This window comes from Cyprinodon tularosa, unplaced genomic scaffold (genome assembly GCF_016077235.1).
Source record: "Cyprinodon tularosa strain WSP-4 unplaced genomic scaffold, ASM1607723v1 ctg36, whole genome shotgun sequence".
NCBI lineage: Eukaryota > Metazoa > Chordata > Actinopteri > Cyprinodontiformes > Cyprinodontidae > Cyprinodon > Cyprinodon tularosa.
This window is the reverse complement of record NW_024039074.1, coordinates 461856-482548: the sequence shown is the minus strand read 5'-3', so window position 1 is coordinate 482548 and position 20693 is coordinate 461856. Positions and strand designations below refer to the sequence as shown.

General features: G+C 38.7%; 2 protein-coding genes, 2 long non-coding RNA genes and 4 other non-coding genes across 8 annotated transcripts in view; 7 read left to right on the top strand and 1 right to left on the bottom strand.

Moving 5' to 3' along the window:
* The first annotated feature begins 391 nt into the window (after window positions 1-391).
* Window positions 392-1016, top strand: LOC119790305. The gene is made up of 3 exons (XR_005281708.1): window positions 392-452; window positions 724-786; window positions 969-1016. It is a non-coding gene; the product is annotated as an uncharacterized LOC119790305 (long non-coding RNA).
* Window positions 826-900, top strand: LOC119790315. The gene has a single exon (XR_005281713.1). It is a non-coding gene; the product is annotated as a small nucleolar RNA SNORD49 (small nucleolar RNA).
* A 40-nt stretch (window positions 1017-1056) lies between the features above and the next one.
* LOC119790318 lies at window positions 1057-1130 on the top strand. Its single transcript, XR_005281715.1, has one exon. It is a non-coding gene; the product is annotated as a small nucleolar RNA SNORD65 (small nucleolar RNA).
* Window positions 1131-1197: 67 nt separating this feature from the next.
* On the top strand, window positions 1198-2599 carry LOC119790306. The gene is made up of 4 exons (XR_005281709.1): window positions 1198-1275; window positions 1569-1599; window positions 1797-1834; window positions 2054-2599. It is a non-coding gene; the product is annotated as an uncharacterized LOC119790306 (long non-coding RNA).
* On the top strand, window positions 1423-1499 carry LOC119790314. Its single transcript, XR_005281712.1, has one exon. It is a non-coding gene; the product is annotated as a small nucleolar RNA SNORD49 (small nucleolar RNA).
* Window positions 1639-1711, top strand: LOC119790316. The gene has a single exon (XR_005281714.1). It is a non-coding gene; the product is annotated as a small nucleolar RNA SNORD65 (small nucleolar RNA).
* Window positions 2600-4670: 2071 nt separating the features above from the next.
* nsrp1 (nuclear speckle splicing regulatory protein 1) lies at window positions 4671-7476 on the bottom strand. The gene is made up of 7 exons (XM_038295813.1): window positions 7436-7476; window positions 6837-6927; window positions 6698-6754; window positions 6468-6596; window positions 6143-6350; window positions 5646-5748; window positions 4671-5567 (listed from the first exon to the last, which is right to left on the bottom strand). The coding sequence occupies exons 1-7, from the start codon at window positions 7453-7455 to the stop codon at window positions 4760-4762; spliced, it is 1416 nt and encodes a 471-aa protein (XP_038151741.1). The 5' UTR covers window positions 7456-7476; the 3' UTR covers window positions 4671-4759.
* A 3272-nt stretch (window positions 7477-10748) lies between these two features.
* ssh2b (slingshot protein phosphatase 2b) overlaps window positions 10749-20693 on the top strand; it is a 30335-nt gene continuing 20390 nt past the window's right edge. Inside the window, exons 1-2 of the mRNA XM_038295778.1 lie at window positions 10749-11003; window positions 17381-17424. Coding sequence (XP_038151706.1) covers window positions 10941-11003; window positions 17381-17424 — 107 coding nt within the window. The 5' untranslated portion in view covers window positions 10749-10940. The remainder of the gene's footprint in view (window positions 11004-17380; window positions 17425-20693) is intronic.

The window sequence follows — 20693 nt, the reverse complement described above, 5'->3', positions numbered from 1 at the left end:
CCGGAAGGGGGCGCTAGTGACAAATATTTCCTGTACCAGCCAAAAAATAAAAATAAATAAATAAAAAGTTACGTTCCGTTTTCAAGCAACGAAAACATTGGAAACTGAATTCAATTTTCTTTTACAATTAGAATTAACGCGTGTTTGAGAGACAATGAGAACATAAAATGTTAAAAAAGTTTGAAAAGCTGAAATTTGAACCTAAAAAAAACAAGTAGATTTTACATCAGATGTCCTAAATGCAGTATGTATAGAAGGTATGATCTTCAATTATAAAAAATAAAATAAAGAAAAGAATATGTTAAAAAAAAAAAGGGGGAAGTTGAAATATTACGTCATATTCAAGCGACTGTCACGGTTTATAAAGCTAAACCCCTCCCCGGTTCGTTCCTTTCTCTTCCTAGCCGTCCTAACTTCAGGTCTGAGAGTCTGGAGGCCATCTCTGTAACCAGGTTAGACGGTTTATTTCATTTGTGCAACGACTTTCTTTATCTGAATGTGTGTAGCTTAAATAGAGGTACTGTAGCTTAAATAGAGGTGCTGTGTGGTTAATTAGCTGCTAACAATAGCCTTTGGGCAGCCACGTGGTCGATAACCGCGAGGAGGCCTGTTTGAATCTACTGCAGCTGATAAAGCTGAATATTTGATTAGCTAACTGTTAACCATCTGAATAGACATCGGTGTTCCTTTAAGGTCTGTTTAATTAAGAATTATAATTTTTAGAGACCATGAAGCAACCAGATCTACCAACCCAGTCAGTTCTGGGTGCTGCTGCCCCTCTGGGAGGTAAGTTGCTGCAAAGTTTCCCAGTTTATATCCACTTTAGTCTGTGATGAAAACTGTGAATAGGAAGTGCCGTCCGATGCGACAACTGACGAGGTTTCTCTCACTGTTCTGAGCCTACAACCTTAGCGAAGCTATATAATATAATTAGTTTTATCAGTTTTTTAATAAATTGTCTTTATCAGGTTCTGTGCTTCCTGCAACTTGAAGATGGATTCCAGTTTAAGGCAGGTACATTTTTTTTAATTTTTTTTGGTATGAATCTTGTTGCTCTTATGATGAAACTTAAACTATTATAGCTGGAATTACCGGCAGATTGTTCAGTGTTGATCACTAGTTTTCTGAGCAGTAGCTAATTTGATTAACGTTAACCTTTTCTACAACTTCAGTTTTTTAATGATGCATTTTTTATTTTTAAAGGTGTCCACCTGGTTGTCAACTGATCTGATATCTGATTTCACTCCGAACATGAAACTCAACAAAGTGGACGATGTGAGTATCTTAATATATTGAAGCAGTAAAGCTCTATGCTGCACAAACATTTAACTTGAATTTCATCTCTTCAGATTGGTTTGAAAAGTTTATCCTGTTATGATAGATTTTCCTTTTTTGTTTGGTCAGTCTTTTAATTCTTGTGTGATCTGTGATGAAAGCCTGGAATAGGAAGTGCCGTCAGATGCGACAACTGACGAAGTTTCTGATCCATTTTTCTGAGTCATTAAAAAATTATGAAAATATATGACCAGCAGGACTTCAGGTTTTAACTTGTGAATTCTTTTCTGCAGCTGATCCTGCCTGCATGGATTCTGGCAAAAGGTGATTATTGGATGTAATGTATGATACTGAAATGCATTGTTGTGATGAAAACTAAACTGAATAGCTGGAATTACCGTCAGATTGTACAGTGGTGAATCTTGGTTTTCTGAACATGCAAATTCTGTTAAATCTTGTAGCATTATCTTGCCGGTATTTATTATTCAGACTTTTATTACGACTTTATATTTTTCTTTTAGGATTGGGGCTTCAGTCATCTAACTCAATGTCTAGTGTGGTAAGATGTTAATCTAATTAAATCTGATAGCATCGCGCCATGATACTGAAAGAAACGGTGTGATTGCACATATGCAATCAGGCCGTCACTGTGAACTGTATTTGGCACATTTTTTATAGACTTCTGTCAAAGTGAACAACTTAGAATGACATGCAGAGCATTAAATGATTTGGGTTCTGTGGAATCAGGCATCTAAAATTTAACTGATCTCCCCTTCAGGTGGAACAAGTGAACTTTGGGTCAGAGAATCATGACTGCACCTCGTGTCGACCTGCTTCCAAGAGAATCCAAAAGCTAAATAACTTCTGGTAGCTTTCCGGGGCAGCTGATAATTATTTATGCATAATTGTTGCTCTGGGTGGGTTCTTTGAGTAAATGGCATGTTGTCACTACAAAAAGGCTGGTGCTTGGTGTCATTGTTTCTCTTCTGTGAACCATGCCATAAAGCAAAGGTGATATCTAACTGGCTCATGGAACAAAACATAGAGATTTTGGGTCCATGGCCTGGAAACTCCCCTGATATTAATCCCATTGAAAGCTTGTGGTCAATCATCAAGAGACAGGTAGACCAAGGAAAACCTAGGAATTCTGTCAAAATGCAAGCATTGATTGTGCAAGAATGGACTGCTATCAGTCAAGATTTGGTCCAGAAGTTGAGAGCATGCCAGGGAGAATTTCAGAAGTCTTGAAGAAGAGGGGTCAACACTGAAAATATTGACTTGTTGCATTAACTCAAACTGTATTAAAGGCTTTTGTTACTCATGATTGCAATTATATTTCTGTATGTCATGACAACATGTGACATACAAGCATCAAAAATATATTTTCACTGTAACTTTTGATCTGTGATAATAAAAAGCTTTTTTAAATTTAAATTCTTTTGTCTGAGTAATGGTTAAAGAACAAAGGATACCTAGAATATAACCTGAGCCACCAAGAGTGAATCTAGAGGGATGCATAGCCACACCTAGCCTATCATTGGTCACTAATATTGTATCTACTGGGATATAGTCCACAACTGCATCAAGCTTTCAACACAAATGTGGCAGCCTCACGATTGACTTTTCATTGAGAGAAACGGCCAGTATTGTGGAAAATGCATTTTTTTTTTTTTAAGTCATGCTTGAAAAAGGAATTCTTAGATCCTAGGTGGACGTATGCATGAATAAAACTGATTTAAACATTGTGTTCTGGCAAACAAACACCAGAAACTGGAATCTGCTTGTTCATCAGCTAAAACAAGAGAAATATGGGGAGTTTAATTCAATTTATGAACATGAACTTAAGCATTTTAATCTAAAATGATGATCCTGCGATGCACTTGAGTTTAAAAGTGAATTGAATGTCAGGGTGACATTTAAATGTATCAAGCATTCAGGTCTTTTTTTTTTTTTTTTTTGTAGCCCTTTTGGTAAAATTAACTTTTCAAAATTATTAAAAGGTAAGACTTTAACCAACAGCATGATCACTGTTGCTGCTCAATCACAGCTCTTAAATGGACAAAACATCAAAAGAGCTGATCTTGCGGAAAATACAAGTAACACCTGTTTTTACTTTATACTGCAGTTAACTGTTGCAATGCTGCCTTTCCCTCAGATTAACTGAAATATGGCATCACAACCTGGTGAGCTTGTTTACAGGGTAGTTTACCTCCATGACCATGGACAACAATCTACATGCCACCCAATATGAATATTTAAAGCCTATTCTGTAAAGCATTACTGGACTTTGTACAATTAGCACTCTTTAAATCTGAGCTTCCAGGTGGGTTTGGAGTGAAACTAGACTGAGATGACCTTAAACGCACTGTTGGGCATCTGTAATGCAGTGGGCTATTTCTCAAACAGAAGCTTTCACTGAATGGAGTCAACATTTTTTAAATAGCCAAAAATAATCAACATTTCACTAGTGTCTAATTCCTGTAGGAAACCTGGTGTTTGAGCTGTGGAGTACTCTGAAGGATCAAGAGATTTTACAAAAGCCAAGGTTGTGAACAGTATCCTGTGTGCGCTCCAGCCTTGTGAAATGTAGACAAGTTGCTGGAAAAAGATTCTAGTGGCAAGTAGTCAGCATGGGTTCAAATAGCACCACCAAGTGATGGAAATGAAGGACCAACTGCACCAAAATGAAAGGTTGGATTCTACTAAATTCATTTTTTATTGTATTTAATAGTGGAGGAAACCACAGTCAATTATCCAACACTAGAAAGTCTGTGTTCATGAATCCATCTGTAAACCCTGAAACATTGAGGCGTTTCAGAACTTTTTGACTAAAGTTGGAGTTAATAACTTAACATGCAGGATATCAAATGTATGTTTTGCTATGAGCATTCCTCCGAGTTTATCAGTAAAGATTCCTCCACTTGCAAACCTAAAAGCACGAGGAAATAAATCATCCAGCAAGACAAGACTGCATTAAAACTGATTTAATGAACCTCTGTCACATCAGAGATCAAATGTGAAGAAACAGTTTCATAACTTCCAACTCATCTATCGAATTGATTTAGAAAGCATCAAAGAATTTTTTTTTTATGACAAACATTTATTGAATCTCAGTGCACCACCTAAGAAAGGTCTGGTTTATGAACTGGTGGTGATTTAAATCCAGACATTTACTGAACGTGACCCACTGCATCCCATCAGCTTGATTTTTGTTTTGACCTGAGAAGTAATGTTCAGTTGGAGTGGATCAACATTCAGCCTGCGAACACATCTGCAACATGTTAGGAAGTTAAATCAATTTATATGTTTGTTTAGATTTTGCTGAAATCTGCAGACTGGATGAGTTCATAATGTGAAGAGCTAAGAACTGACTGAAGAAACCTCTTGTTTATTAATTTTTTTTTTTGTCTGTGAATTATTCTTATCCTACAGAGTCAAAGGTCCAGTGAAACAGAGATGCTTTTCTTTGTTTTAGGCATGGAGCTCAGTCCTCTTCCTTTTCGATGTAGCTCTTATTTGCCGAGCGTGCCATCTGCCTTGCCATGTAGCGATCTCGTGCTGAAGTCACAGTCTGTTCCGTGCTGCGCTTTGCAAACTTGTTTGCCTTTTCCTCTGCGTCCACTTTCTCCTCCCCCTCTTTTTTCTGTTTGTCTTCCTTTTCCTTTGAATCCTGCCTGACTGATCTTTCATCATCAGCATCTTTTCCCTCCTTCACTGCTGCCTTTTCTTTCTCGGGCTCTTTCCTATCCGTCTCCTCATGCTGGTCTTTGTCCTTCCGTCTGTCTTCATCTGAATTCCTCTTCTCTTTCTCACTTTTTTTCTCCTGCTGCCTCTCAGGACTTCTCTCCCTCTTTCCGTGCCTTTCTCTGGGGCTTCTTTCCTGTTTTCCATGCCTCTCTTCCCTCTGTAAATCTCTCCTCCCTCTGCTGCGGTCCTCATCTCTACTTCGATCTCTGTCCCTCTCTTTTTTTCTGTCCCGATCACTTCTGTCTCCATGTCTGTCATCCCTCTCTCTCCCATGGTGTCGATCTCGGTCTCTCACTCTGTCTTTGTGGCTCTTCTTATGTCTGTCTCTTTCCGTTCCCTTCTCCTCTCCACTCTCTGATGAAGGCGACCTCTGCCTGTACTGACGATTCGAATGAGCTGAGCCTCCTCCTGGTTTATTAAATCCAGTCTTTGGCTGGTGGTCCTCCTCAGAGTCGCAGCCTGAGCTGGCAATGTTCTCATTAGATGGAGGGGAGGAGGCGGGTGAGGTCCTCTCAGCTTCCTTTGAAGAATCTGACGGTTGATTTCTAGGGATTAAAAATATACATTAGGTGATAGAAAGATTTGCAAAAGTTTTTAATTTGTCCTCCCAAGTTTAAACCAACTTGTTTGCTGAGCGATCTGGGATCTCCTCCTCTCCAACAGTCTGATTCAGCAGGTGTCGATAGAAGCCGCTCAGGTCCTTCTGCTTCCTCACATCCAGAGCAGCTGAAAAGAAACATAAAACAATAGATACTTGTTCATAAAATACAAACTATAGGACAGAAGTCTGAAGCAGATGCACTCTGAGTCTGTTTTGAGTTGGAGCTCACTTATTAGGTCTTTCTAGGAGAGTGAGGGGTTATTTGGGGTATTAAGGACAGGGCTAGGTACACCATTTATGTTAGAGCCTTTTTCCCCCCACAAAAATAAATCAATGATTACTAGACTTTAATAATTGTTCGTAAAATACACATCATTAGAATCTAACCCTTGATATCATTATTTTTATTAAGTTTCCAGCCATCTTAATTTCAAGATAAACACAATATTAGTTTACAATTCTGTTCTGACAGCAACATGTCACATATTCAGTGCAGAAAGCTGGAGAATACAGACGAACCTTCGATCTCTGCCTGTCGTTTCTCTCTCTCTGCTTCCTCCTTCTGTTCTTCTAGCTTCTTCTTGTAGGCTGATGTAACGTAGGCATCTTTATCTGCAAACTTCTCCCCCTCTGCCTCCCTCTCCTTCTGAATTTTCCGCTCATCTCGCCGCTCTTGCTCTTTCTTTCGATCCTCCACAGCTTTCATTAACTGGTGAATGTATTTAGGCTGTAAAAAAAAAAAAAAAAAAAAAAAAAAATGAAAAAGAAGGAGTTCTGCTAGTAAACATTGGTTTTTCCACATAGCTAAATGGTGCAACATGCATCTTGTAATAGCAGAATTTACCCTTTTGTCAGCACCTTCCAGGACCTTTTTCTTGCTCTCAAGTCTCTGCTTCTGCATGTCATCATAGACTGCATCATAGTCGTAAACAGTGCTGTCCTGTTCCAAGGCCTTCTGCATCTCCAAACGAGTCTTAAGACAAAATGGGTGGGAGGGAAAAATGAAGACCAGAAAAAGACAAACCACAGAGGAAGGAAGCTTAACAAAGCCAAAAAAATGAAATATTATGTCACCTGCTTCATCATCTTCTTTTTGATGGCCTCCTTTTGCAGAGTCTCCCCAACTGTGGTCTAAATGATGACAAATGACACTCAATGTATTTATTTTTTTCTAACATTGGTCAGCGGATTCAAAACTCAACATTTTACTCACTTCATCATCGGAGTCATCTCCAAAAACTGAAGGTTTTGGCAGGATGTTGGTCTTTGACCCCCCTTTCTTTTGGGGCAAGATAAGCCCATACCTGAAGACAATAAAGCACAACAACCAGGTTCATCTGCTTTAGATATATTTACGTCTCTTTTAAATACAGTATCTCAACACTATAGAGGAGCTAGCATCTTTTTCTCTTTAAGCAAACACTAGCAGGCATCACGTTAAACGTAAACGAAAGAAGAAGGCTCCTAAAAATGGGTGTTTAACCCGCTTTACGTTAAAGTCGGAACCTAAGGTTGCACCCATTTAATACAAGTGTTTGTTATTTAATGTCAAAGATACGATTAAAGCAATTAAAAACACGCGTTTTTGACAACTGTGGTTACAGTGTGCAATAAATGAAGGCTATCGGTCGGACGCTAGTTAGCATTACGATAACTGCTTTTTAAACGGAGGAAAATCAAAATATGTTAATTAAAATTGTACAGTGAGTCCGGTGTTGTAGAAATACCAGATACGACATGAGTTAGTTTTTATGAAAACACACAAGAAGCATTAAAACGTAGTTTAAGCCTTGTAGCTAGTTTGTTACTTACTGTTTTGTAGGCAGCGCCATCTTTGCCCTGCTGACAGTGTGATCGAGCGCAGCAGATTCGATACCTGGGGAAAAAAAAAAAAAAAAACTCAAATTACAGAATAGAAATTTAAACAAACAAATAACAAAAAAGGACAGGATTTTAATTTTTTATGTAAACGAAATTTTAAATAAATATAGATCTGTCTGATCGTTTCGACGGCTAACAGAATATTTTGTCATTTATTTATTTATTTTTTATCTTTTATGTTTTAAACACAATTACATATCATATAAATTTAGCATCACAAAGCCTTAACAAATTTGAACATGTTCTGTACATGTACTTTGAATCATTATTTATACCACGAGAGGGCGATATTTCACCACTACAGTAAATAACTTACCTGTGTCCAATTTTCACTTTACAGTAGATCCATAATCGTTGCAAAACAAAAATCCTATACAAAAAAATATATCACTCAAAATTATAACTTAAAAGGCCATCACGGTATTCTAGTTTATATATATATATATATATATATATATATATATATATATATATATATATATATATATATATATATATATATATATATATATATATATATATATATATATATATATATATATATATATATATATATAATAAAACCATGAGGGGCCCAGTCCCTGAGAGGCCTGGCCATGGTGGCTATAGTGCTGGGGTCCCATGTGGCCGTGGGAGATGGGCTGTCCCAAGGTTATTCCGGATGAGAGCCCCAGGGTCTGAAGTCTGGGGACGCACCACCCTCCAGTGGGACCTCACAGGGCCAGGGGGCCCAGGCCCCAGGAATAAGACAGTACCTGACCCCACACCTAGAGAAACATCAGCGTGGCAGCAGACACAGGCATCTGTCAATGGCTGGTAGCATAAGGAGAAGATTGTAGGCCCTGCTCATCTTGTAGGCCCTGCTCATCTTGGGGCCTAAGATGTTCAGCGGTGAGGCAGAGGAGGCAAACACCCAACCTGAAAAGTAGACAGAAACCACTCAAAATTCATACATTCACACAATTCCACCTCATACAGACATATACAAGCACTCAACAGAAACTCACACAGAGGCAGACACTAACATATTCTTAGACTCCCCATACATACACTATCCTCTTGTGTCTGAGGGCCAAGTCCTCTAGGGAGAACAGGCCCACAGACCCAGGAGGAGATCCCCAGACCTCCCAGTGTGGAAAGGGGGCAAGCTCTTTCTGTGTCCCAGAAACAGCCTCAACCACCCCCATGCCCACCCCGCAAATATGGCACGCCTGTAAACCAAGCCCAGGTGCCAGACACCCCCAAAGTACCCCCATGTTCTTCTACTCAATTGCAGGCCTAGGCTTGACTACTGTGTATTTAAAACCGGGGTAAGTGAGGGTACATGCACCCAAACCTGACCTAAGACCTCCGGCTAATACGACTCCCAACAACCACACACACACCTGCACACACATTCCTCATACAAAAGGGACTGGAGACTGGAACAGCCAATCTCATCTAAGGGACTGAGCACATTGCTTAACCACAGAGAGCCCAAACCCCCTGCCAAGTAGAAGCATCTCACCCACAGGCAGCTTTAGGGGACCACATCCATTCCTAGAGTCTGTATGATATTGTCTCTTTGGACATATTAGAGGTTCAAACTGAGTCTAGCAGTAAAAGTATATATCAGATAAATAGAGTTATTTTAGGTTGGATTTTAAGTAGTGGAATTAAAGAGTTGATTCTTACAATCCTCCTGAATCCAATTAAGTTAAGCGACCCACAGGTCTTACTGATAATCCATGCAGTCGAAGCTTTTGGTGATTGTTTTTGATCATATGACATAAATAGCATTATTTAAATACAATGTTTTATATGAAATATGAGGCTGGTAACATTTCAGTGAACCATTGCAATTACTACAGATTATTTTACCTTCGTGACTGCAGTTGATTAGATTCAGCAATTGTCACTTCACCTGGGGACAGAAACTTTACTCATTTTCACTGCTCTTGTCTTGTCAAACCTGTAGTAAGCCATAATGTCGGAACAGATCACAGAGCACACGGCTCACCTGTGATTAAAACTGTGGTTTCATATTCCCACAGCTTCCTCTGAATGAGTCTAAATCCAATGACTATTATCTCTGTCGTAATCTGCATCTCCTCTCCGCGCTCACTGCTAATCCCCATAGTACAGCCAAAGCAGCCTGACACATGAATGAAAGGAGCTGCAATAGAAGGAGCTCAATTCTGAGTGTGGCAGGCAGACAGAGGGAAGATTTCAAACAAAGTGATTAAAAAAGTTTCATAAATTCATCATCATGCTTTTGGATGACACATAGAAAAGAACCACCGACAACCAGGAAATGATGCGAATGGCTTGAATTTTTGTTTCAGATTGGCTCCAGAGTTGTGATTAATCACTTCAATCTGTGATATTTTTGGTATTTCTGTCTGTCATCAAAAGAAACCAGTCTGTACACACTTTATAATAATAGCTGTAACAGTTACTGCTTACGTGCTGCATATCTGGCTTTGTTTCCTGTCTTGATAACACATAAGAGTGTTTGTTACACATGGTTTCTGCTATCATCAATCTGTGCAAGGCCTTGGGCGATGAAGATAACACTGCAGCAGTACAGGTTTAGACAGGCAGGCTTCATCACCACAGTTCAGAAATGCAACCGGATACCCTATCGCCAACTCACAGAGCTTTGTGTATGCAAATAAAAGAATATATAATATAGAAACTCTTTGGAATAAAACCCTTTCTTCTAGTTAGAACAATTATTATTAGTATGAAAAAGCACACTATTGTGAGATCTGTTTTCATAAACATTTCCAACCACTTATGTGGCTTTAAAATGGGATTTACTTATAAAACAGCAGCATTTGTGATGAAAAGAGAAGATAAGAGAGAAAAGTTCAGATTTTTAGTAAGGATTAAGTCAAAATCCCATCTTTTCTTCATTTTATTTGTTTTTGCAGCTTATTATCTTGATGGAGCTGTTTTGAACTTTATTCTCAATATTTTCAGAGCTATTTTCTAATTATCCTATACTTTTTTGATCAAAAACCATAATTAATAAATACTTCTTTATTTTGCATGAGGTATGCAAGAATTCCCTACATTTAAATATTGGCGGGTACGGGTATTTAGTATGGAGTTTTCATGTTTTCCCCATCAATAAATAAAGGTTGTCAGGTTATGTTCCGCCTTTAAAAACATTCATTAAAAAATATCATAGCAGGCTGCTTTATTTACATCCGGCACTCAGAGGGTTAATCCAGATTGACAAGCCAGAGATAGCTGCGCATGCGCAGCTGAACCTGACAGAGGAAACAGCCGGGGAGTAGTCAAACTGTCCACGACCAGAGAGAAAGGATAGGAAAAAAACCCCGGAGAGGGCCAAATAACTCGATTTTAAGGGAAGTTCTCCCATCTCAGGACAGCTATGCTCGTCTCGTCGCCATCGCTTCCTCACAGGTGTCCGCTTCCCGGTCGCTGAATGGCGCTGGTTACCGTGCAGCGTTCACCGACCCCCAGCACCAGCTCCAGCCCCTGCGTTTCGGTGAGATACGCTCTCATTTTTGCTCTTTTTTCCCCTAAATTAACCTTTTCCTCATCTATTGCATCCACCGCTGTATAAACCCACATCTTATTTAACGTCAACGGTCAACCGGAGATCCGTTGTCTTTTTTTTAAACGGCCGCTGACTGGAAAGCTTTGCCTTTGTGCCCGCGCGTGCGCATGCGTGAAGTCTAGCACATCATTTTTCAGTTAGTAACTCACTGCAAAGTTAACCTGCTTATTTTTTAAATCTATTTTTCTCTTTTATGCGTCTAATTTCACCACTTTATTACCTTACTAAAATATTCTATATTTTAATGATGTTCCTTAAAATGGTTCCTGTATGTACATTTCCACCGAGTTCAAATGCCTCATCTAAAACACAAAGTTCCTCTATTTTATGCGCATTGTGTGTTTTTGGGGGGTTATTCGAGAAGAAACAAAATACCATGAGAATTTTTGTTTCCTTCTAAAGGAGTTTGGGGGGCTTTCCTTTGTTTAAGGGCAAATATGGACGTGTGTATCTATGTCTTTGCATGTCTGTCACCTCCCTAGACTCTCTCTGCATAGTTTCCTGTCTTCCTGTCTGTGCTTGTGTGTTAGGATGTTGTGAAGGTAGGATTCCCCCCCCATCATGCCAAGCAGAGTTCCAGCTGTTTTTCCCTTCCTAATCATAGGTCCAAAGAAGCAGGAACCGCATTTAGAAAATCCAAAATAGAGAGGAAGTTATCTACAGGAAAACATGAAATCAAGCTTGTGTGCACACTTCCTGTGTAGTTGCTTTTCTGTTTAGGCAGCCATGTTTACTTTTATTTAACCAGTATGTTCTTGCTTTAAACTTCAGCCATCAAAAGCGTAAACATTTTTAGAGTTGACAGCCTTGCAGTGAGTTTTGTTGCATCACCCCTATGCCTGAGCCAGTTGTTGGTATAAAGGTATTCCAAGGTTTTAGATATCTGCACTTCTGAAAACCCACAATTGTTATTTGGTAACTTTATTGCAGCATTATAATGAATGCGATTTGCATTAAATCTATTTTGAATGAGCGGCAGCTGTGTTTTTAGAATATAAAGTGTTTAAACATGGGTCAGTTTCTTATTTTGTCATCAACCAAAATATGAAAATACTGGCTTTTAACTAGTGTTGCACCAATACAGATATCATCATGGGGAAGGGCCCTGATCCTGCACTAAAATGGTGGTGTTCGTATTGGTGACTACCAACAAATAGGGCACTGATACCATTTTGAGAGCCAAAAGTTTATTTAAGTATTGTCACCCATTCCAGATAGACAATAAAAAGTTCTACTGGATTCACTTTGTATTAGTCTTTTTCCAAGTTCACACTGCTGCCCTTGATGCTTAATGCAGATTTTTTTGTGAAATCCGATCTCTTTGCGTTGCTGTTCACATTTCCAAATATATGCGACTTGTTTGTAATCTCCTGTTTGAACTGTATTCATACAACCTAAGTGTCCCACATGCGCAGTAGAGGATGCAATGACGTCACAAGCAAGCGTGCGTGCTCTGTGTTTACAGAAGTAAACATTGAGTAAAGATCACTATGTTTACGGAAGTAAAATCTCAATCTTTCCAAGATGGTTAAACGTAAATACTACTCTCCGCATCATCGTCCACCATTGTTGTTGTTTTTCTTGCCACTTCTGCGTAGCAAGAAGCAGAAGAGTGATCCCTGTCTGGTATTAATGACATTTAGGTCAGATGGATGCGACCTGGCTCTTCAGACACAGGTCGCATTTGAAAATATCAGATTCGTATCGGATTCAGGACCACATAGCCAAGCGGCCTGCGTCGTATTGGAAAAAATCGGATCTGTGTTGTTCAGACTGTCAAAAAGATCAGATCCAGGTCGCATATAGGCAAAAAAAAAATCTGATTTGGGTCACTTCAGGCTGCGGTGTGAACGTAGCCAAGTGTAGGCCGCAGCTTGACAAAGCCATGGTGGCCATTATTTTACATCCAAGTTGTATGCAGTTCTTCATATATATATATATATACACACACACACATCAATTTCAAACAGATAGTGTCGGTCGATACTGCACATGCAGGTATCAGGTATCGGTATCGGGGCAAAAAAAAAATGGCATCGGCGAAACACTACTTAAAACCACAAACAGTCAAACATTTGTCTCTTTGGTGAATTGCCAGAGAAAGTGCTGGAATGTTTGGAGTGATTCAAAGACTAAGAGTAACTAATAAATTCCCCTTTCTTACCTGTTGCTGCACACTGCTCGTCAGCTGGCCGAATTTAGACTGTAACACTTTTCCATTTCTTATATGAAAGACAAATTAGGCTATTTTATTTCTTCTCCAGTCAAAATAAGAGTGCATAAGCGTGCATATTTGCAATGCAGCCCAGTTCAGACTAGATCACCAAGCTGACATCCCAGCAGCTTAACCAGTGTCAGCTTGCTGTATTAAAACCGTAGAAGAAGAAACAGGATTCATGATGAGCAAAGGCTAAAAATAGCAGCCCAATTTATGTGTTTTTCTACATTTTCATTAAACTAAAAGTGTATTAAAGTGCATGGTGTGACTTGATCTGAAAATAAATCAGATTTTTATTTTTTTAGTAATTAAGGAAAATGATCCATTTTCAATCTCTAGGTAGTTTTTTTTTTCATATCTGCGTTGAGCACTGCTTATATTAGCAAGTATTTGTTTTAGTCTTTTCCTAAATCTGTGTTTTAAGTTAAAGTAAGTAAATGTTACGTTTATAAAACCTATAATCTTTCTGTTTGGAATAAACACAGATCACCTCTCTATTGTTTAGACTCAGTTATTCCTGCAGGGAGGCTAGTGCCTATCTCCGGCTGAGTATCAGGGTACATCCTTGCAAGGTTGGCAGTTCAGTCACGGGGCATGAGACAGGAAAAGCAACCTATGCATGCAACTCACACTTAATGGCTATTTGGAGTGGCCAGTTAACCAAACAGTCAGGTTTTTAGACTGTGGGAGGAAGCTGGAGTACCAGAGGAAAAGCCCTGGAGGAGAGCATGCAAAACAGCCCAGGCTGGGATTTGAACCCGGGACCTTGTGGCTGCAAGGCAACAGTGATAACTATCACATGCTGTTACATCAGAACTTTGTAATTCTTTCTTTTAACATTGACCCAAGCCCTTGCAGCCAGAAAAAAAGATGCTTTAAGTGTTGCAGGATAATAGTTTCTCTACAAGTGAAGCCAATCATAATGTAACTGTTCTCCCAGTGCTCTGTCCCTGACTGTAAAGCTGAAGGGAAGTTACTTTTTCACGCAAAAAGAATGTCAGAATCTGAGTATCATGGCCTTGAAAACTGACCCAGTGCCTTTCACCTTTTGTATTCCGTGAGGAAAACAGGTTCTATGAGTAGGCATTATGATGAGCATCTTGCTGTGTGCACACACATTTTTGTCTGGTTTGTTATGCAGCTCAACCTAAAACCTTTAACAGTGCAGATGAGTGAGTGTTACATCCTTCTTCAGTTGGGCTAATTAATGGCAACAAATTCAAGTTTTGTTTTAAGTAGATAAAAGTTAGCTTTTTGGTCAGTTTGTCATCATTATGAAAGGGGGGAAAGCTGCTGAAATAACGGGGTAAAGGCTAGCGAAGAGCTGTCAGGCGGAAATATGCTGTTAACTTGTGACCTGCGCTCGCACACTGCAATAACAAGTTGCACAGATGCATGTCTTGCTTCCCGTATTTGAATTCATGTGATGTGTGCGTGTCTTGTATGAAGCGTTTCATGAATTTCCAATTAGCTGTTGGCCTTCAATATTTTTTTCCATTCCTCTTTGTAACATTTCTTTGACTGTTGTTAGTGGAAATGCGCACACGCTAAAGCCATCCTTTGGCCCCAGATGAATAAGCTTTTGTTATTTTTCTTGAGAAATCAGTTAAAATGGGATTTTGCACATGTGCATACATTTATACTCGGTTCCTGCTGCCCCCTTTTTGCTCAGGCTTTACATTTCCATTGACCTTGGAAAATTCTCCTATTTTCATATATGCAAAAACTCTATTTTCTTTTCCAAACAGAGTTCAGGTGCGGTAGCCCATCAAATTTCTGCATAAAAGAACTGAGATTCATCTTTGAATGTGAAATCACTGTCTACCCCCCCTTTGCTATAAAATTATCTGAACCACATTTATACTTTAATTAACTTGTGTTTATTGCAGATCAAGATCTATTTTTAGTAGTCTTTAAAAAGTTATAACCGGCTGTAGTTAAATCAGCAATACAAAAATATTGTCACCAAAGATAATTTAATCTGTTCTTCTTTATGAATTCCTTTTTTGTAGTTTCGGTCTCTGTTGCTCTTCTATTTGTTTAGAGAAAAAAAAAATGTGACGCAGCATCTGACTGGCTAAATCACGTTATAGGACTCATTTTCACAGCTGCTCCTCGTTTGCTTTAGGCCTCCATCGATGCTGTGGGTTTATTTGTACTGCATCCTGGGCTGCTTTGTTTGACAGTCCACAATAGAAACCTGCTTTGGCTACTTTGGCTGAAAGAGGAGCTGAAGCCATCGACATGTTGTTAAAACTGCCAGAAATGATTAGTTTGGCACAATTCATTTAAAATTCTTTCAGCAATATCCAGATCAAAATCATCTATTTTTTAACCCTTACATAGTGAATGCACCACGGCCATGCCTGCAATCTGCTTAATTGAATCAGCAAACAATGCTTGTACTTTCCTCCTGGTTTCAGTCATCTTTTTTGTCTGTGCTCCTTGTTCCCTACAGTCGTCCTCCTATCCACCCCTGCCTTTGTAAAGCCGGTAATGTTTTAGTAATGCAGTTAAGGCTAGTTAGAGTAAACAAGATAAGTATCCGGCATTACAAGATAAGTGCCAAGTGTTTATCTGCTGCCAAGCCCTGGCTTTTTCATTTAACAAGGCTTTATATTACGTTTATTTACTCTTTGCCTTTCTCCATCTCCCTGTTTGTTGGTGGTGTGTGTGTGTGTGTGTGTGTGTGTGTGTGTGTGTGTGAATGCATTATTTTCTGACCAGCCACGCCTTAAAAAACAGAATGAGATCATTTTCCTGGCGGGTGTGTAAATTGATTTGGAGCTGAACTCTGCCCCCTGCTCCTGGCTCTACTGGGCAGCACTTCTTACGGCATTAGATGCAATTTGTAGTTTTATTCTCTTTAAGCAACTCCTTTCTGTGTTTGTGAAAGTTGGAGTTCCTCTTTTTTTAACCATCATGAAACAGGTGGCTTTAGTTTCTTTTTCATGTTCGAGTACAGTTTTTAGTATAGAATGGGTTTAACTGTGTAAAAGCAAAACAGTAGTTTCATTATTCTCTTTACCGTTCACTTGCATGGTGTGGATTTTGAACAATAAATAAGCTTTTATATTAATACATATAAATATAACAATAATATAAACATGAAATGTTTCATTTTAAACTATGTGTGAATGTTGATGTTTTGTTCTACTCTAATTTGATAATAAAGTACTGACATAATGCAGAATAATAATAATAATAATAATAATCCGATCAGAATATCTGTTTTGGTCTCAAAATTGAAGAAAATTCTAGATCCGTTACTGGTGACAACGGGCCTGATGTGTTCAGGTTGTTTTTATCATTAAATTAAGTTTGGTTAAAAATCTCTTGAACATTAGAAAGGATTACCAATTTATTGGCATCTTTCTTTTATTTAGTAAACACAGTCGATTTGAACTCTTACAGTTCGTTTTTTATTATCAGGATAGTATTTATCCTCCTGACAGTGTTTTATGACTTCCTTTTCTGGCCTTATGCTAATCTCAAGTTGCCTTTTGGAAAAAATCGCAATTTGTAGCATAGAACATTGTCACAGGCTGTTACAAAATTACACTAATGGTGTCAGCATTAAATCAAATAGAGGTCCGGTATCTGAAAAGTATCAGGATCTCCAGATTTCCGTGGCTGTTTCGCAATATGCGTTCTTGAGCATTCTCTGGAATTGAGAAACAGCCCATATTCAAGTATCTGAAATGGATCTGAAGTGAAAAAATGTGTATCTGTGTATCCTTAACCTATATTGGTTTAAACGATGCAAAAATCTGAGAATCAGTCCTTCTAATACAATCGTGAATTTAGAGGAGAAAAGGCTGGACTGGAGCTTTACAATATTAGGAAAACATAAACCTGTTATCTTGTTACATATTATAGTGGCACAAAAAAACAAATAAAACCCTTTTATTCTCTTTATATACCATCTTCCATCATCATAATGATGCCACCGCTTCTCTTTAGGTTGAGCATGTTTAATAAATAAAACTGTTCTGAATATATATTCTTATTAAACATACACTGTATTTATGCTGTTGCACTATAGATTTAAAATGTAACATAAACTGCATTATGTTTTTCTTCCCAGGAGTCCGGTAGTGGGGAGGATGATCGACGCTCTCAGCCGAGGAGGTAATATTTTCTCTGTTTTTGTAATGTTTGTGTATGGATTATGATTATTATGTCCTAAATCCAATTTAATAAGGGTTTTTTTTTTACCCCTGAAACTTGGATGAAAAGAGCACAGGTCTTATGTTTTCCTAGTGCTGGAGAGAGAGCGTCTTTATCTATGGCTCTGATGTGACGTAAAAGCTCTTGGTGCTGTTGTCACGTCTCAGTCCACTGTTGCCCCTCACTGCTTACAAAGCTGGAGAGCCGGTTAACCCGGTTCTACTTGAATACAAACATTGCTGCTTTTGACCTACCGGTCATAAACAATGGAATCATTGCCTAATGTGATAAACTGTTGTACATGATTTCAGTGTGCTCCCTCATTCAGCTGTTAAGTTTGTCACTTTAATTGCACATCACAGTGCCAGATGATGACTGGTGTTTTGCTTTCTGTCCTTTAGAGGGCAGCAGCGCCTGTTGTGGGTCAGGGAAGCTGCCCTGCTGATTCTGGGATAGACTGGTAACCACTCCCAAACTCAGAACATTTGTGTATCCGTCTGGTCATCCCTCTGAGATAAATGAGTTGTTCTGTTTGTTCAGCTGGGAGGGAAACCTTTGCCTGCACACATAGGCTGATTATCAGTCTGTTTACACAATTAAAGTTACATGATGATCGGATGTCATATTTTCTTTGAATAGTTTAGTTGAATAGTTCTGCCACAAAATCAAATGCTATGAATGTGAAGATTAGTATTCAAATAATGGAGCATTTAGTCCCTTTTTTTGGTGGCATCATGTTTCAGTTCTATATGAATAAACTTTCCATCCTTTTAATATTTAGTTGATCACATTCACTCTTTTTACTGCTACTGGTAGCATCAAAGGACTTTTATCCTGCTAGGTCTTGGTTACTAAAAAACCCCCAGTAAAATCGGATTTATTTTGTGATCCAGCAAAATCTGTCTAACTATTTTTATTTCTGTCAATAAAACTGCTTTAATTTAAACCCTATATAACAGGCACCCCCAAAGTCGGTCCTCGAGGGCCACTGTGCTGCAGTTTTTAGAGGTTTCCCTGATTTAGCACAGCTGATTGATAATTGCAGTTGAGCAAAAGCCTGTTAATCAACTTTCAATTAAAATAAGCTGTTCTGAGGCAAGGAAAACTCTAAAATCTGCAGGACAGCGGCCCTCGAGGACCAACTTTGGGGATGTCTGCTATATAACATTCACATATAATGGATACTGACGCTGTCCTGCACCTGTTCTCATACCCCTGTGTTGCTTTAAATCAAAACCCACTTCAATAACCATTTAATATCCATTAATTTCTCTTCTTGAATATTAAAGTTTTTCACAAAGATTTTTTCACAAATAATCAATAAATCTATTATATATCAATGAGGAATGCTTCTAATGGATAGTATTATTGATGGTGTAAACACTAACAATTACTGTTGCTATAAATGTTCTACAGTTGAAGGCTCTTGAAAGAGGCCTCATGAATAAATCAAGTCTTAACTGACTATAAGTAAAAGAGCATTAAATGCTGAAGGGTTCTAATGATCAGCACACACTTATCTGACACAGTTTGTTTTGCTGCATGTTTGAGGATGACCATTAAACAGACATATTTGCCATAATACAGTGTTTTTTGGGGGGATGCTGAATGCAGGTATACAGGTGCTGGTCATAAAATTAGAATATCATGAAAAAGTAGATTGATTTCAGTAATTCCATTTAAAAAGTGAAACTTGTATATTATATTCATACATTACATACAAACTCATATATTTCAGATGTTTATTTTGTTTAATTTTGATGATTACAAATGACAACAAATGAAAATCTCAAATTCATCATATCAGAAAATTAGAATATTACTGAAGACCAATAAAAACAAAGGATTTATAGAAATGTTGGCCAACTGAAAAGTATGAACATGAAAAGTATGAGCATGTACAGCACTCAGTATTTAGTTGGGCCTCCTTTGGCCTGTATTACTGCAGCAATGCGGCGTGGCATGGAGTCGATCAGTCTGTGGCACTGCTCAGGTGTTATGATAGCCCAGGTTGCTCTAATAGTGGCTTTTAGCTCTTCTGAATTGTTGGGTCTGGTGTATTGCATCTTCTTCTTCACAATACCCCATAGATTTTCTATGGGGTTAAGGTCAGGAGAGTTTGCTGGCCAATTAAGAACAGGGATACCATGGTCCTTCAACCAGGTACTGGTAGCTTTGGCACTGTGTGCAGGTGCCAAGTCCTGTTGGAAAATGAAATCTGCATCTCCAAAAAGTTGGTCAGCTGCAGGAAGCATGAAGTGCTCTAAAACTTCCTGGTATGTGGCTGCGTTGACCCTGGACCTCAGAAAACACAATGGACCAACACCAGCAGATGACATGGCACCCCAAACCATCACTGACTGTGGAAACTTTACACTGGACTTCAAGCAACGTGGATGAAGTGCCTCTCTTCTTTTCCTCCAGACTCTGGGACCTTGATTTCCAAAGGAAATGCAAAATTTACTTTCATCAGAGAACATGACTTTGGACCACTCACCAGCAGTCCAGTCCTGTTTCTCTTTAGACGCTTCTGACGCTGTCTGTGGTTCAAGAGTGGCTTGACACAAGGAATGCGACAGCAGAAACCCATGTCTTTCATACGTCTGTGTGTGGTGGTTCTTGAAGCACTCACTCCAGCTGCAGTCCACTCTTTGTGAATCTCCCCCACATTTTTGAATGGGTTTTGTTTCGGAATCCTCTCCAGGGTGCGGTTATCTCTCTTGCTTGTACACTTTTTTCGACCACATCTTTTCCTTCCCTTCGCCTCTCTATTAATGTGCTTGGACACTGAGCTCTGTGAACAGCCAGCCTCTTTAGCGATGACCTTTTGTGTCTTGCCCTCCTTGTGCAAGGTGTCGATGGTCGTCTTTTGGACAACTGTCAAGTCAGCAGTCTTCCCCATGATTGTGTAGCCTATAGAACTAGACTGAAAGACCATTTAAAGGCTTTTGCAGGTGGTTTGAGTTAATTAGCTGATTAGAGTGTGGCACCAGGGGCCATCAATTTTGAACCTTTTCACAATATTCTAATTTTCTGATATGATGAATTTGAGATTTTCATTTGTTGTCATTTGTAATCATCAAAATTAAACAAAATAAACATCTGAAATATATGAGTTTGTATGTAATGTATGAATATAATATACAAGTTTCACTTTTTAAATGGAATTACTGAAATCAATCTACTTTTTCATGATATTCTAATTTTATGACCAGCACCTGTATTCTAAC